General features: G+C 38.9%; 3 protein-coding genes across 3 annotated transcripts in view; all 3 read left to right on the top strand.

Annotated features, from left to right (window-relative positions):
• Window positions 1-1,679: 1,679 nt before the first annotated feature.
• Window positions 1,680-5,181, top strand: ptcd2 (pentatricopeptide repeat domain 2). Its single transcript, XM_026297571.1, has 10 exons — window positions 1,680-1,809; window positions 2,571-2,663; window positions 2,766-2,895; window positions 3,022-3,139; window positions 3,230-3,308; window positions 3,393-3,484; window positions 3,593-3,706; window positions 3,804-3,878; window positions 3,971-4,084; window positions 4,200-5,181. Exons 1-10 carry the CDS (start codon window positions 1,680-1,682, stop codon window positions 4,419-4,421), a joined length of 1,167 nt encoding a protein of 388 aa, XP_026153356.1. The 3' UTR covers window positions 4,422-5,181.
• A 626-nt stretch (window positions 5,182-5,807) lies between these two features.
• On the top strand, window positions 5,808-11,138 carry cacfd1 (calcium channel flower domain containing 1). The gene is made up of 5 exons (XM_026298282.2): window positions 5,808-6,296; window positions 7,270-7,342; window positions 8,028-8,153; window positions 8,373-8,480; window positions 8,935-11,138. The coding sequence occupies exons 1-5, from the start codon at window positions 6,188-6,190 to the stop codon at window positions 9,023-9,025; spliced, it is 507 nt and encodes a 168-aa protein (XP_026154067.1). The 5' UTR covers window positions 5,808-6,187; the 3' UTR covers window positions 9,026-11,138.
• Window positions 11,139-13,843: 2,705 nt separating this feature from the next.
• Window positions 13,844-15,852, top strand: part of LOC113125069 (carboxyl-terminal PDZ ligand of neuronal nitric oxide synthase protein) — a 34,777-nt gene continuing 32,768 nt past the window's right edge. Inside the window, exons 1-2 of the mRNA XM_026298348.1 lie at window positions 13,844-14,348; window positions 15,399-15,470. Coding sequence (XP_026154133.1) covers window positions 14,244-14,348; window positions 15,399-15,470 — 177 coding nt within the window. The 5' untranslated portion in view covers window positions 13,844-14,243. The remainder of the gene's footprint in view (window positions 14,349-15,398; window positions 15,471-15,852) is intronic.

Below are 15,852 nucleotides of genomic sequence, written 5' to 3'. Positions count from 1 at the left end.
AATAGGATTGTATATAAATGTCATTCAGTCTTGCTATAGATGGAATTTAGCCTAAGACACAGTCTTTCAAGGACAGAGCCCTTATAACTATAGCACACAGCTGTTTTTTTCTTGTATCAAAACAGTTTCAGTAGGGAAATATATTAGTGATGATGGGATACCCCAGGCACTTTCCAAAACCAAAGGGAAGTGCACACAGGGATAAATCAAAGACCATGTAAGAGCTACTGTCTGTTGGCAGGACCTGACTGCTTATCAAGGGAAATCAAAGTGCTAAAATAGACCTCCCTCAAACACTACTATATTTCCCTGTTGATCATTGAATTAATTGTACAAATTCACATGCATGTTGACCACATTAAGATTCTATAATATACAGAAAAAAATGTTCTTCAATTCATGCATAGGTGAAAAGCTAGTAATCCACAGAGACATAAATACCTTTCAGGATACCATAAATTATCCAGGGCCCTGTGTCTGATTGGTTGAATGAGAAATCTCAGCTGGATGGGCTGAGATCTTGTTGCCAAGGCAACAGTGGGGAACCTCCCTGCCCACTTCATCTGGGTTAGGAGTTAATTTAAGAAGCACCTTAATCACTGGGATGCACTTTTTTTTACACCTACACTGTACATAGAATTTACCGTGAGATCTACACACTGTCTGCAGCTGTAACTCACGTTTTATTATTAAAATCTGCATGAAGAAACAAGACAAAGGAATATTTGATTATGAAATTCACTAATGTGCATTTCTGACTATAAACTTTTTATGACAAAGTTAGTTTTGTCAATATTAAAATTATGACACAGTACCAAAAATATTAATGCATTTAAAAAGAGGCAAGATAAAGCCAGAAAGCTTTTTGTTATAGAGTTTCAAGTGTGTGAACCTAACATGACCTTCACAGAGGAAATGCAGCAGCAGTCTTTTTTTTACAGATGTAGTTAAGTCATTGGTTATGTAATTCTGGGTAGGGCAATGGGTACACTAACTAGTGGCAGGGTTTGAGTGAGGAGTGAATATAAAGTACTATAAATTACAACACCCACTAACATGTAGACTAAAGTACTGCCCATACAAACCGGATTATTGGGATATAAGTGTTTCTGCCAATTTAAGGATTCAAAAATCATGCATCCATCCAGCCTCTTCATCCTTCTCCTGAGTGAAATATACTAAGTTTAGTCTGCCTCACTAATTTCATAACAACCAATAATATGGTAATGACAACCAAAATGAGTAAGAACAGTACATTACAGCAGTTAGCAGTGCAACAGCACCACCTGGTGTTAAGAATAAGAACAGCGTTTTATTTCCTGTGGTAAATAAATAAAATCCATCTCATATTTCTGGAAAAGAAAACACAAAACACAAAACGCAATGCAGTTTGTTGACGGAGCAAAAATAAATGACGGTGACATTAATTATGTAAAAGTTACAGGACGCCTGCACACTGTCACCGGCTACTGCCATTTTGGAAGATACCAACAGCCAAAGTTAAATTGCACATTTATAAGATTTTTTTTTAAAAAAAGCTAAATACGCTGTGGTACTTCGATGACAGTACGTAAAGAGTATCAATGTATTATAAAAATGTGGTGGACAAATCCGGGCAGGAAGTGGCGTTGTAAAAATGCACGATATGTCCCAATAGACTCCCCTGTGTTTTCAATGACATGGTCCAGTCAGGGGGCAAGATGGCGCTGCAGCGGTTTGGTAAATGCTGTCGGTTGTTGCTGCAGGAGCCATGTAAAGGAGGGTTTTTAGGTAGTTTACAGCCAGGTTGGATTGAAAGCTGCTTGGGAGGTAAGACAAATAAAAGTCGCCAACATGTGTCCTGTCTGAAACACAGCTGTCCATTAAAACCGCCTGGTTTACAGAGAGCAGCTGCATTAGCGCCGTGTGTGTTCAATAACCCGCATGTGCACTAAGTTGTTGTGCAGTTGCATTTTTATGGTTGTCAAAATAGTATTCCTGTTGGTGTAACACCAAAACCCCGGTTACCTGCGTTTTGACTGGACTTTTGGAAAAAACTGTATGTTGGGCCCTCATCACTGATGCATTTCAAATGTCAAAAAGTCACATGTAGCAGCCGGTTTTCTGACACCTGTGATTATTTGCAGGTTTTACGACTTTTCTGTGATAGTCAGATGAGGATTTGGGCGATTTGAGATCTAGTCAGCCAACAAAAGGCATATTAATAAATTAAACTGGGATTCAGGATTACAGTGGACTTTTTCATTACAATATTTCTATGTTATGTTTATACAGTCAAAGCATTTCTTGACCTATTGATAATTAAAATTGTTGCAGCTTTTCAATATTCATGTGATGATGTTATGATATATGATATTGCTTCAGTCAGGGGGCATTTTTCTGGATAATCTGCACTCTTTCATCAATTTAATGAAAATATCGCTGCACTTTTATTAAGTAGGATTTTTAACAAAACTTGTAGTTGAGTGTTTTTACATGGTTGCATTGCTACTTTAAGATAATTCATGGATGTGAACAATTGTTCCACCACTGCTTATTTAGTTAGATCTTAAAGATTGTCTCCTCTCCAGCTAAGAGGCACCTGTTGTCAGAAGACATTATCAAACTTCAAGACTTTCAGCAAAGGAAGCTTGCTGTGGCTCACCTTGTCAAAGGATCAAACGGTAAAGTAGTTCTTGACACTGGCACTGAGCGTCAGTGAATTGTTTAATGACATGATATATACATGATACATAAAGGCTGATATTTTTCACCTAATTTTATAGGAAATTATTTTGAGCTTTTTAGTCAGAAGCTCCAAAGAAATGAGCTGATACTGAGAGATGAGCTGAAGCTTCTCCTTCACCTGTGCCAGACTGCAGATGACGTAATGATAGCCAGAGATGCCATTTATAGGTACACTAAATCCTTTATTGAAAGTTTGGTATGACACAAACAAATGCAGCTTACAGAACAAAACAAAAATGTCTCCAGTGTATGCTTCAAGCTATCTCATCTGATCCTTTACTTTGTGTTGACAAGGTATCATGCAGAGAACAGAAACCTGCTGTATGGGGAGTTTAAGTTTGGTCCTCTTTTCATGAGACTGTGCTATGAGCTGGGTCTGGAGGAGACAGCTGCTGCTACAATTACAGATAAGGTGAATCATCTTCTGACTAATTACAGTTCCTTAAATTGTGTTAAAGTAGTATAGACTGACTGACATGTTTTCTCTCACTTGTCTGAACAGGATATGAAAGGATTTTTCAACGATGCAACCTCCTTTAACATCACCATAGACATGTTATTCACAAAAGGCTCTTATGAAAGTAAGGGACATGTTAATCTCCTAGTGTTTTATTTTTCCAAAGTTAGTATCACATGTCTAATATTACAGATTTTACCTGTCGCAGATGCTCTGGAGGTACTAAGAACCATGAGACTCCAAGGTGTGGCATTCAACAAAGACACACTAATACTGGCAACTGGAACCTGCTATAAAATGGTAACATTTAAATGAACTGATCCACAATTTTAATAAAATCTCACATTTGTGGGGAGCTCAGGTTTTAGGATTTATTGGTGAATTGATGTCCTGTGTTATGTCGGTCAGAACACAGTGGAGTCTTTCAAGATCTGCACAGCTCTGATAGAAGAGAAACAGGCCAAAGGACATTTCATCCCCAGACATGCTTTCTGCTTTGCAGTGGCATTAGCACTTAGGCAGGTTAGTTATACCTTTTTGTATAACCTCCATTCATGTAGAAAGGTGGTGAGTATTTATTTACCATCAATAACGGTTCTTTATTCTTCTGTTGTTCTAGGGTGACATCAGAAAGGCACAGTCATTGTATTCACAGATTCTGAGCACAGACAGCAGATTATGCCAAAATCTGAAAGTAAGGATGCATAATATACCACAACTATAGCATAAACAATGTGTGTCTGTTGTTCTTCGGTTATGTATATGCTTTTTTTAATTATGGTTTAGGTGATAATATCATTGCTGTCAGGAGAAATAACAGATGCCACTTCCATCCTGTCTGCAGCCATGTTGACTAAAAGCCCTCCTTTTGTAAAAAAGCCTGAATTTTCCCAAGAGGTGGTATGTCAAACACTTTACTCTTTGCTCAGTGATACAGAAACTACTTATATTTTAATATAATATTTTTTTCTTTATTCCTGCATACTTAAATCTGGGCCCTTGTGACCTATTTCAGGTGGATTTGCTGCGTTTGCAGAGTGAGGGCCAGCCACACATGATGAAAGCGGAACAGATAGTGACTCAGCTCGAACGAGCCGGTCAGGTGACTCAGCAGACCCTTGACGACATGCTGTGCCGCACACCCATGAGGAAGATGAAACTAGCCCCAGTATTGGAGGAGAGGAGGACCAGCCGGAGGACTCTAAGGCCACTACAGTCCACACTGCTGTCAGAGTGAGGCAGTGTTACTCCAGTATTAGGGCTGGTCATTTAAAGACTTTGAGTCTGGCTGCAGTTGACTTAGTCACAATTATCTACCTCTCCTTAAACACAAATACAGTTGCCCTGCAGCAGACTGAACCTTGGTCCCTTTTTTTCTTCTGTTGTTTCTGTCAACAATCTGGAAAAGGTCACTCTGTCTTTGCAGCAGGCACTTAAACAGAAAACCACAGAGGAAACACAATCTATGCTATGCATTTCCCTGCAAGGATCTCATATATGAGTGAATTGGGAAGAATATGTTGGATATAAATGTGTGAATAGGTGATGAATAGATATTTCATAATGAAAAAAGACTGTTCTCCGTTTTGTTTTGATGTGAGGGATGCTGGTGAAATCAGATCAAATTCAGCACTAAAATATATACTGGGGAAATATATATCACTTTGTTTTGAAGTTGACAATGATAGATGTTTGATATATTTAGTTTGGATCATCCAACCCAGTGTAGCCACCAGTGTGCTTCTTATGTATTACCATTATATTTGAGTCACAGAGTCAAGCTTTGTTTTTTCCAAAAACATGTAACTGGTAGTCTGGTAGTTAGAAAATTCAGAACGTTGTTTAACAGCATAACATTACAACATGGGAATGAGGCTATTTTCAGAATCATGACTCTTCCAAATGTCTAGAGGGAAAAAATAAGGAATTTAACATTTTTCTGAACTTGCACTACATTTGTTTCTAATTGAAATGGAAATTAAATGTTATTAACATTATTGTGCAACATTAAACAGTATTTTTTTAATCTCTTACACTATTTTACATTTTCATACAAATCAATTTTTTTTTAATTTATTTATTTTGTGTTAGTAGTAGTTTCATTAATTATGTTTAAGTAATAACTTTTAAAATTTTATAAAGTTCATAATTGGTAAAAATAAATAAATTAATAAAACAGCCTTTTGCTCATTACCAACCAATAACATTTTCTGCTGAGATTAGAGAAGTATAAAGCTATTTCTTAATACTTCTTACATTTTTTAACCAACAATATCACGCAGATGTGTATTTCTGATATGCACAATCTGATAACATTACAGTTTGTTTGGGGCTCCAGACTTTGAAGGCTGTTGGATAATCTTCACATGTTATTACTCAGAAAAATAAACACGACCTTTACTGATAATGAATGAAAGGCCTGTAGCACTCCCAGGTCACACCTGACACCTCATCATTTTTATTCATATTAAAATATATGAAGTAAAGAGAAGTGTAGCTGCGCTGATTTCATCTATAGGTGATAAGAGCAATGAATAAATGTAAGAAGATATCCATCACAAACAACATCTCTTGATGCCACACATGTAAACAAACCCTGACGCACATGAACGCCCTCCTCCCACAATGCACCGCGCCCCTGTGGAAAGGCAACGGAGCAGCTAGTTGGACCCAAACAAACTCGGTGGATGTTGTATAGTTATAAACGAGTAGAAAGGGATTTCGTGACAGCGTTTGTTCATGTGTAAACCCGCTAGAGTCCTGAGGGCGGACGCAGCGGTGATATCGGCTCCTTGCGGCGGTGTATTTTAGCATGAGCTAGCCGGTTAGCTGGTAGAGACTGACGGGGGAGGCTGTGTGGAAAACAGCTGCTCCCAACACGAACAAAGGAAAGGGGAGGTAGAAGTTACTGAAGACATTTAAATCATATCTGGTTTTACTGTGTCGCAGTAGGTAAACACCTGTGAGTATTGGCTTTAGCTAGATACCAGCTACCAAATCACAATGAACACTGAGGAGACTGCAGCGTCCACTAAAACCGGCCCGGATGATGATGGCATGACATGGTGGTACCGATGGCTCTGCAAAATAGCTGGGGTTTTAGGAGGAATATGTAAGTAACGCACCTGTCAGACTCTAGTCTGTTGTGTGTGTTAAGGAAATAAACAGTCAGCCTACAGAAACCTGCCATGTTTGTGGAATGAATACAGCTGTGACATTGTGAGGGGAAGTTTGTGTATTGACTTGTCAGCATGCCTGTTATTGTTTATTGTGTCTTTAGCTCTGTGGTATCATGGAGGCAGGAGCTGAGACTAGATAGACGTGGTATCAGTTTGCTTTGAGAAAATCGTTGTTTTTGATTGTTTATACACGTCAGCTCACTTGTTTGGCCAGGCCACACAAAAGCTGTGTCTCAGCCCTTTGTGCCCTCACTGCACCAGCCACTTATTCCATAACAGCTTGTTATTCCTGAATCAACATTATGTTCCCAGCAGGTATTGTCAGCCCCCATTGCCTCCCTTCCCTCCTTCACAGTGACACCAGAGCCACAGTGGCTGGATCACGTTAACCACCAGGAGCACTGCATATTCAATGGGCTCTGTATTATTAAGGAGGCTGGAGGATATGCACCGTGCTTCTTTGTGACACTGTGGGCATGTCTGGCCTGGCTGTTCACAGAGACACCAGACAAACTTACTCTCTTTTTTCACTTTAGCTTTTCAGCCTGCTGTGTTGTTTTGACTTTTTCTATACACAAGCTCATACTTAGCACCTATTTGTGTTAGTGTGGGCTGATAAGTGGATGTTTTCAAACACTATATGTTTTAGCATTTGGACCGGCTGTCCAACAATGTGTCCTGTAAAATAACACAGTTATAAATTCTGATTGATCACCACTGGTACATAAAAATGCTTGTGATATGTTGTGAATTGAATGTGAAAATAAAGATGGTGCTCTTTGGATATTTCTTCACTAATGGAAAAATAGCAGTTGTTTGATCTGGTGATTGGGGAAGCTATCTTTTAACTGTATATATCTGTCTCATACCTGACTCTTTGAAGTGATCAGTGCTTTATGTTTACAGCCTGTGCTGTCGCAGGAGTGTGGAACTGTGTCACTGTGAACCCTTTAAACATTGCTGCTGGAGTGTGGATGGTGTAAGTCTTTAATCTTACTTTAATGTATGCATGCAATAAATAAGCTCATTTACGCTGCTGTGTAACGACATCTGTGTTGCTGGTACACAGGAGCAAACAAGAAACACACTACAAACCAATTTATTTAGATAGAAGAAGAGCTCTATTCTATCATCAGATATTTGTTCATTCATTTAAGCTCAGGTCCATGTTTCTAGTGTTATCATACCCAGCTTGATCATTGACAGTTTGTTTACATTGCACTACAGTATTATCATACATTGATGGCAAGCAGTAGTTTGATTTAGCCATACCTTGTGTTCAAATGATGGAGATGTGGAACAGTTCCTGCCATGAACACAATGTGCACAAGACTGCACTGATTTTCTTGGAATTTTAAGTGTGGTATTTTAGTACATGCCCCAACTAAGCCACCTGTGTTTTGTTGTTCTGCCTGGCGTAAAAGCTGCATCACACGTTTAGACAGAATTCAAAAATACTGATAAATAAAAACTGTAATTGAGACTATTGGCTGCTTGTTTTCTTCACACCAGATTCACTTGAGCCTTTTAGAGCTGAAATGTTTAGCTGCTTTATTAAAAATCCTCCAGACCTCCACTGTTGGAGCCACAGCTGTGTAGTCTTTAGGATGGAAGCGCACCAAATAATCCACTGCTGTGTTTGTGTCCTCTCCTCTTGGTTCAAGGTTGAATGCCTTTGTGCTCTTCTTGTGTGAAGTCCCTTTCTGCTGCCAGTTCATAGAGTTTGCTAATGCAGTAGCAGCCCGTGCAGACAAACTCAAACCCTGGCAGAAAGCCTTCTTCTACTGTGGGTGAGAACAACTATACATTGTACATGATTTATGTCACTGGAGAACTGTGCTTTACTTTATGAAAAATTTTTTTTGAATTTCTGATTATTAACAATACATAAGACAGCGAACACGCTTTAGGGGATGTGGTTCTTTTGATCTACAGTGTGTGCCTGATATGATTTACTGACTTGTTTTTGTATCATGTTGGTTGTGTCTATGCTTGTTGTTGATTTTCAGGATGGCTCTGTTTCCTGTGTTCTTGAGTTTCTCCTTTACAACCTTGTTTGGAAATGCCATTGCCTTTGCTACAGGAGTTCTGTATGGCCTTGCTTCATTAGGCAAAAAGTAAGATGTCTATTTGTTATTGTTAACATTTGATGATGTTATATAATAAATAATACTCATAAAGCACTGAGAAAAACTATTTTATAGAATCTTTCAGTACGTGTTTGAATGAAAGTACAATACAGACAATGCGTAATTACTCCTATCCCTTGATGTCTCATTCTCACTCACTCAAACACTTTTCTAAATGTCATATTAAAACAGACTTGCATATTAAATGCATTTTAATCAAGGTTTTTATTTTGTGCTGGGGAGTCCTAACACTCCTAATCAGCCTCTACATTCATGCAAATTAACTTTTGACAAGGTCAGCTGTGTATTAACCTGGCAGTTAATAATTTCCCCTTCTGCTGTCATACCTGCTTTTTCTTTGTTTCAACTCACCTCTCCCCTGTCATAACTTTTTATTACCCTCCTCCTTTTGCATCTTTTCTTCCTCCTCTTTGTCTCTCAGGGGTGATGCGGTGACTTACGCCAGACTGCAGCATCAGAAACAGGGGGATGAAGAGAGGATGACAGGAACGACAAATGGGGCTCCAGAGTGAGGCATCTGCTTCGCTATCCTCGTCTTCCTCTTCTTTTCAGTTCTCAGTTTTCCCAATGACCTCTGTCCATCCTTCCTTTTCATCCCCCTTCCCTCAGTCCAGTAATATTTCTGTCACTACATAACAATGGTCCTGGTTTATTTATTTACTCTAACTGCTGCATTAAGTCCTGGACTAATAGTATCTAAACAGATTGATGTTGGATTCAGTCCATTATTAGATACCTAGTGTTTAAATAAGAACTCTCACAGACTTTACATATATATAGAGATTGTTTTAATTCTTCTTATAGTTTATATTTCTTAGTTGTTTCCCTTTGTTGTGCATTGCTGCTCTTGGTTGAAAAACATATTTTTGCAGGAAAAGGGTGAGGTACATCTGTAGCCTAATAGCCTTTCGGGAAATCTGAATAGAAATTATTGTGATTGTCAAATGTACATAATTGACTTCAGGTTATTAACTCTGACTTCAGAGTTGTCTGACTTAAAGAGCACAGTGGGTAAAGATAGGTCAAATAATACAGGGGCCATGTGGGTCATTCTGTGCTTGGCAGCACATGCCAGTTATTGATAGCAGCATTTCATAGCTTTGATCTCATTGTTATGGCAAAGTTTGGGGTAGTGGGTTTTGCAGAGCATGGATTGTCTGTTATTAATTTGAATAGCCTGCCCCAAGCAGTAAATGTATGTGAAAGTATGAATGTGTAATATTTTTCACACGCAGAACTATTGTAAAGGCCTTGTTGTTATCGAAACACTGGCCAAGTCCTTGAGTATCTCTAAAGATTCTTTTTTTCCCTGCTGAAAGAAATTTGCTTGATTTTACAAATAATAATAATAATAATAATAATAATCAAACTTAATGGACTGCTTTTGGGTGTTCATCCTAAAACAAATATATATGGCTCTAATAGATCATTGGACTCACTCTGGAAAAGCCCACTCAATGTGTCTGAGAGGTGCATCATGTAAATGACATGTCTGAAGTACAAATGCAAATTGGTTTTGGTGTAATCACACCCAGTGTGCATATACAACTCTGAACTGCAGCCTGAATGCGTCTAGAAACATACAAAGGCATTTTGAATACGGAATGTATCTGGTATACCCAAAGAGAGACTGTTTATTTTTGTGGTGTGTTTTGTTTTATGCTCTCATATATTAATTTGTTTCAGTGAAGCATTCCTTCAATGAAATGTTGGTAGCATGGATAAAAGGGGAGATTTCATTAAAAGCTTTCAATGCATGGGTCAGCTTGTTTACATATGGGCCTTTGTGTACAAGGAGCCTGTGTTTGTGGTTACATACATTATGTAATGAAAAACTGGATTATGTGCTTACTTTAACTCTCCCTTTTAAAATGTTGTAACTTTGTTTTTCATAGCTTAATCTATTACTGAATATCTGCAGTGTTTATTATGAGTCTTAGTGAGTATGTTACCAAAAACCCATGAAATTTTAATGAGAGCAAGTGTTTTGATTCAGGGACTAATTGGTCTGTATCCCACACTATCATCAGAGCCATGGTTTGTCTTTGTCACTCAAATGAGGTAAGCAGTGGTCAGCAGCGGTTTGTGTTTGTGTTGTTTTGTTGCCTTGCCTCTGTTGTCATCTGTGATAAGGATGCTTTGGGACTCATTGTTTACACGTACCCCCTACAGCTGTTCTACCTTGCTGGATGGTCGGTACAGTAACTGGGTGGATTATTCACACTTAACCTCCAGCTCTCAGGTATCATAATTAATGCACAGCATAGTTGATAGTGTGTTCATAGGTCATAAGTGTTTGGCAACTAGCATAAGCATGACTCTTTGACATTACTCTATCATTTGAGCCATTTGAAAAGCATTTAAAATGTGCACAAACAGTGCTCAAAAGTGGTGAAACACTGCATACACACCAGCGATATGCTACAGTTATAAGCTTGTGTGAGGCTGCGTGAAGAAAAAAACACTCAAAAACTCAACTTTGTTTCCACAGCCATTCATTTTTCATTTTATTGCAGTGACGGTTCTGACAGTTGTTGAGTGTGTCTTTTGCTGTAAGGGATATGTGAATAATGTGTGTTGTGATGTGCATCCTAATTTGTTGCAAATTAAACAAACTTGCTACTACCAGAGTCTTGGTTTATTATGTTTTGCATATATGAATGTGCAGATATTACTGTTACATGACACTATGTGTTTTGCTTCACTGAAATGGCACGTATTGTCTACACAGCATAGCCAGTTGATTTCAAGTTTCTACATCACATCATGTAAATTTCACACTGAACAATTTTCTTCCAAAGTCTTTTTTTTGGTTGGTCAGAGACTTAATATAATGTGGCTTTTAAAACCAAAGCACCTGTGATTTGTGTGCTGATCTGTCTTTGTTTGTTGTCCTATGTTTCTTTGAAAACGTGCACATCAGAGTCATCCCTTTCATAGCTTATGAATACCACCTATTAGCATTCAACATAATGTGAAGCTCTGTGTTTGTAATTGTCATTAAGCTACTTCAGAGAAAGGGCTTTTTAGTGGTGTGCTTTCAATATTTTTTGGTCTGCACATATGAAACACTGGATGTGACTTAATAGTACTTGAAACCTTGTCCATGATTACTCTCATCATTTATTTGTATTTTTAGGGAGTACACCACTCGTACTACTGTTTAAATTCACCAGTTTTACTACTACTACTTTTGTCAAAATCCAGAATACAAAATGTGAAGGCTGCAGAGGAACTGTGTTCAATAATAATATGAAATTCCAATGTTTTTATCGTGCATAGGATTACTAATTTAAAAAAACGTCCATATTTCTGACATATCAGCCAGCATACAGGAACACCAAGTGACGCATCTCTAAGCACCTTTCACAATCCTCTTAAAGGTTGAAACTTTTTGGTGTCAAGAATTTTCTTTCATTTTGTTTTTTCACTGATGATCAAAGAACATCTGGAAGAGGATTTCAGGTCATGAGTGCTGAGTAAAAAAAATGAATAAATAAAATGTCAGTCTCATCACAGAAACCGACTGCCCAGGGTTTCGATTTTTCATGTTTTTGATATACTGTGTCACATAGTTTCTTGATTTATTTAGGTCAAAAGATGCATTCCTTTGTTCTGCTGTGAAAAGGATCTTTTACAGCTGTAAACAGTCTGATTTAATTGAGGTTTGCATTCACTGCATCTGGTTTTCATGTCTGAGGTTGTTTCTGTGACCTGTAGATCACAAAACAGTGAAAATCAAATTTTATAGACAAGAAGGCAAATACGAATGATCCTGTGTTCAATACTTAAACATTACAATGAACTTCTCAGAATAGTCATACAGTCTGATATCAAAGCCCATTTAAGGTTTCCATTTTCTGGTGCAAAGATGCAAATTCTTCATGCTTTCAAACCCACTTCCATGTTTTAGCCTAATCTTTATGACTAATGCACACTAGTTGTAACGTCAGTGCAGTTGGCCTTAATGGAAAACTTCAGCACTTTGGGAAAGAATCATAATTACATTCTGGGACTTGACAACTACTTCACACGAAATAGTGCAGCATATAACCCATGGGAGAATGAATTATTCAGTCAGTGATGACCACCTTTCACCATTTAATTAAGCCTGTATTATGTCTGCATTACCCTGCCTTTCTGTTGGCTGGAGGCATTTTTCTCTCACCTGTAAAGCTTTTTATTTTTCCATCTTAACATCTCACCCTTCGAGTGCATATTAGTGGGATTTATTTTTGGCCTTTTGCTCAACTTAATTAATTTGATCTTCAAGGATTAATATGGTGTAAGCAAATCTGCTGCTTCTCAAGTGCAGGGTAGATGAGTATAGACAGACGTCTTTTAATATGCACTATTTATTTTAAAACATGTTTAGAGTGAGCAACCAACAGAGGGCACTATTACATTATTGTCTTCCTCCCATTTAAACTTCAACCTAATATTTAATTTGTCATTACAACTTCACTTTTATGGACTAAAGTTCTCCACAAAGGCGTATTATTGACCAGCCACATCTTGTTTAATGTTTTTCCCATCAGCTGCAATGACATGACAACAACCTGGAGGTTGAGGCTGGACATCACATGAATCAACGCTTCATCATTTCATCGGTTCCACTTTATGACCAGCAAACAGCCATTTATTGTCTAAACAGAGATGGCATGTTGCAGCTGTCCAAATGATCTGTCATGCAGGTTGTAATGGCTGTTTATTGAACTCTTCTTATAGACTCATTGGGAAAACAAGGATGATGAAAACAACCAAATGAGGGCGAAGTAGTGTTTTGATCAGCTTCCTGATTGTGTAAAATGTCTTTCATGTGCTGAGAAATAGCCTGAAGCTGAACAGTACAGCCACTGCATGAGGCAATCAGAAATAACGTAGCCTGGAGAGACAGAAGATCAAAACTAGCTTTTTATTGAGGGAATGGTATAGGACAGGACCAAGAGTGGTACAAAAATACTCAGATACCTGAATCAAATAAAAACAGTAGTGCCAAAAAGTAAAAACAAGAAGCCTAGAGGCCTTGGATTTAAAAAAAAAGTACTTAAAACTAATTATGCTTAAACTAGCAAAGGTACTCATTACGGAGGTAGGTTTAATGTAATATTGGATAACATGGAGTTAATTTAACTGGTTTATCTACTTTGTGTAGTTTCTATTCCTATTTTTAGTGACTTGATCCTAATTGGCATATATGTAAAGTCTTAGGTTCACCTACAGAGGGGAGGACTAACTTGTGTGTTGGCTTTGCGCCCAGCTCCGGGTTGCATCACGCCTGGGAACTTTGCTCCAGTGAGGGACTCGCATTGTGCTTTGTGGAGGGCGGGAGGGAGCCGGGCGCAGCGCTGCCACCGCCACCAGGACCGTATAAAATAATCAGGCAGACTGTGTGAGCAGACAATATCACCTGCGGACAGAAACGCCGCTTCTTTACGCGGGATTGCGCGCTGCGGCTCTGCAAACAGACTGTTCTGCTGCGTTTTTAGGAGAACGATCACTGGAAGGAAATCCTCCCTAGTGGATCGACACAGGAACAGGGGGCGCCCAAATCTGCCTCTTTTGAGGACTGGGGACCTTTGAAGCTCAAAGCAGCAACAATGGACTGCGTTTCCACTGGGAACTCCCACTCGGAGCCCTGCTGCACACGCACATGGGATCGCAGCGTTTCTACCCCTGTCGACATTTGCGCGTTTAGTTGTTAAACTGTTTTCCGTGTCGGGGTCCGTGATGCCTGCCAGGAACAGGTACAACCTGGTGGACGATGTGGCGGACTCGAGGGTGCCGCTCCACAATGAGGAGGCTTATCAACACGGGATTTATTTCCAAGCCAAGGTGAAATAAAAAAGACAGTTCCTGCTTGTTTTGCGCAATCCGTGTTATGGTGCCTTGTTTCGGAGCAGGTGCACTGGAGCTGGGGTCCATCGTGAAGTTTGAACACATGGCAGTGTCCTGAAACACACACGTGTAGTTTCATGGTGCAAATGTAGTAGCGAAGAGATTTTCATTCACAATTGGATGATAAATGTTCGTGATGCTCCAAACTAAACTGAACTGCGTCTATTTCCAGGTTTCCCACATCACTGAACTGTTCTCTCAGAGCAGCTGAACAATAGTTTTAGTGACGCTTCACAACAAGGCTGCAACTTGGTGTCGTTTTTACTGATTGTTGTCTTCATTAAATCTTCTGTTAGAAAACAAAAAGCGTCACATCCTCACATTTTGAAGTTTAAAGCAGCAGATGTTTAGTATTTGTCCCTGAACAATGACTGTGTCAAAATGTTTGTATTTTATTTTGCTGCCAGTGGACTAATAGTTCCAGGTATTCATTCAGGGTTGAACCATAAACAGCACAGTGGTAGAAAGCATTAAAACAATGAGTTACTGGTCCAAAGTTCTGTCACACACTGCTTGTGTTTGCATCTTCCATCTTATTGTGCCTGCATTACGCTGCATGTTCATCCTGTCTGTTTATTCTTATACATATTATCTGGCATTTTCTAAACATTCTCAGTATATGAAGACTAATCACTGAGATGCTGTAAATATTAGCAAACGAATGTGATACTCATTTAAAGCTTCAAGCAATTTACAGTAAACAAAATAATAGTAACAACAAAAACAGCATCCAAGAGCCACTTAATTACATGGACTCAAGTTCAAACAAATAGAAGCCACTGAGAGCTTAATAATGAAGCATAACTCCTTTAAACCAACCTTTATTGAAATCTGGCAACCAGCGCTCCTCGTTTTAGAATAAGTGGCATTTAATGCATGATATCACTGAGTTTGTCACGTGCGTTTATGAAAGGGTAAATGTGCAGCTGTACTGTGCAGGTCAAGATCCCTGACTGGTGTTTTCTTGTGTGTGATGGTTTGCTGCAGTATGTGGGGAGTCTTGACGTGCCGAGGCCCAACAGTCGGATGGAGATCGTGGCAGCCATGAGGAGAATCAGGGTAAGACAAAAACGTATCATGAAGTGTGTTTAACCAGAAGCGCACACACGTGCACGTTCATCTTCCATCCTGTGGTCATTGTTCTCCGATGGAAGACAGAAACTATCTTTACAATACCACACTAATCTCACAAACAATACAAAGACTGTGCTGCTGTCAGATGAAATTTGTATCATGAATGTAGTGACGCATGTAAGGGGCTGGACAGCGGGTCATGACTTCTGATGTGGGGAAAGAGAAGCAGGGATGAATTTTTAGAAGGGGAAAGCAGAGGACGGCTTGTTGAACAGCACATTGGCCCTTCGCTGGCTGTAGATTATTATTGTGCTCTGTTGACCGCATAGTCTATTAGAACTTCACAATCATTGGTTTTCCATTTTTA

Source organism: Mastacembelus armatus, chromosome 12 (assembly GCF_900324485.2).
Source record: "Mastacembelus armatus chromosome 12, fMasArm1.2, whole genome shotgun sequence".
NCBI classification, from domain to species: domain Eukaryota; kingdom Metazoa; phylum Chordata; class Actinopteri; order Synbranchiformes; family Mastacembelidae; genus Mastacembelus; species Mastacembelus armatus.
Note: the sequence above shows the minus strand (reverse complement) of the source record. Positions and strands in the feature narration are given on the sequence as shown.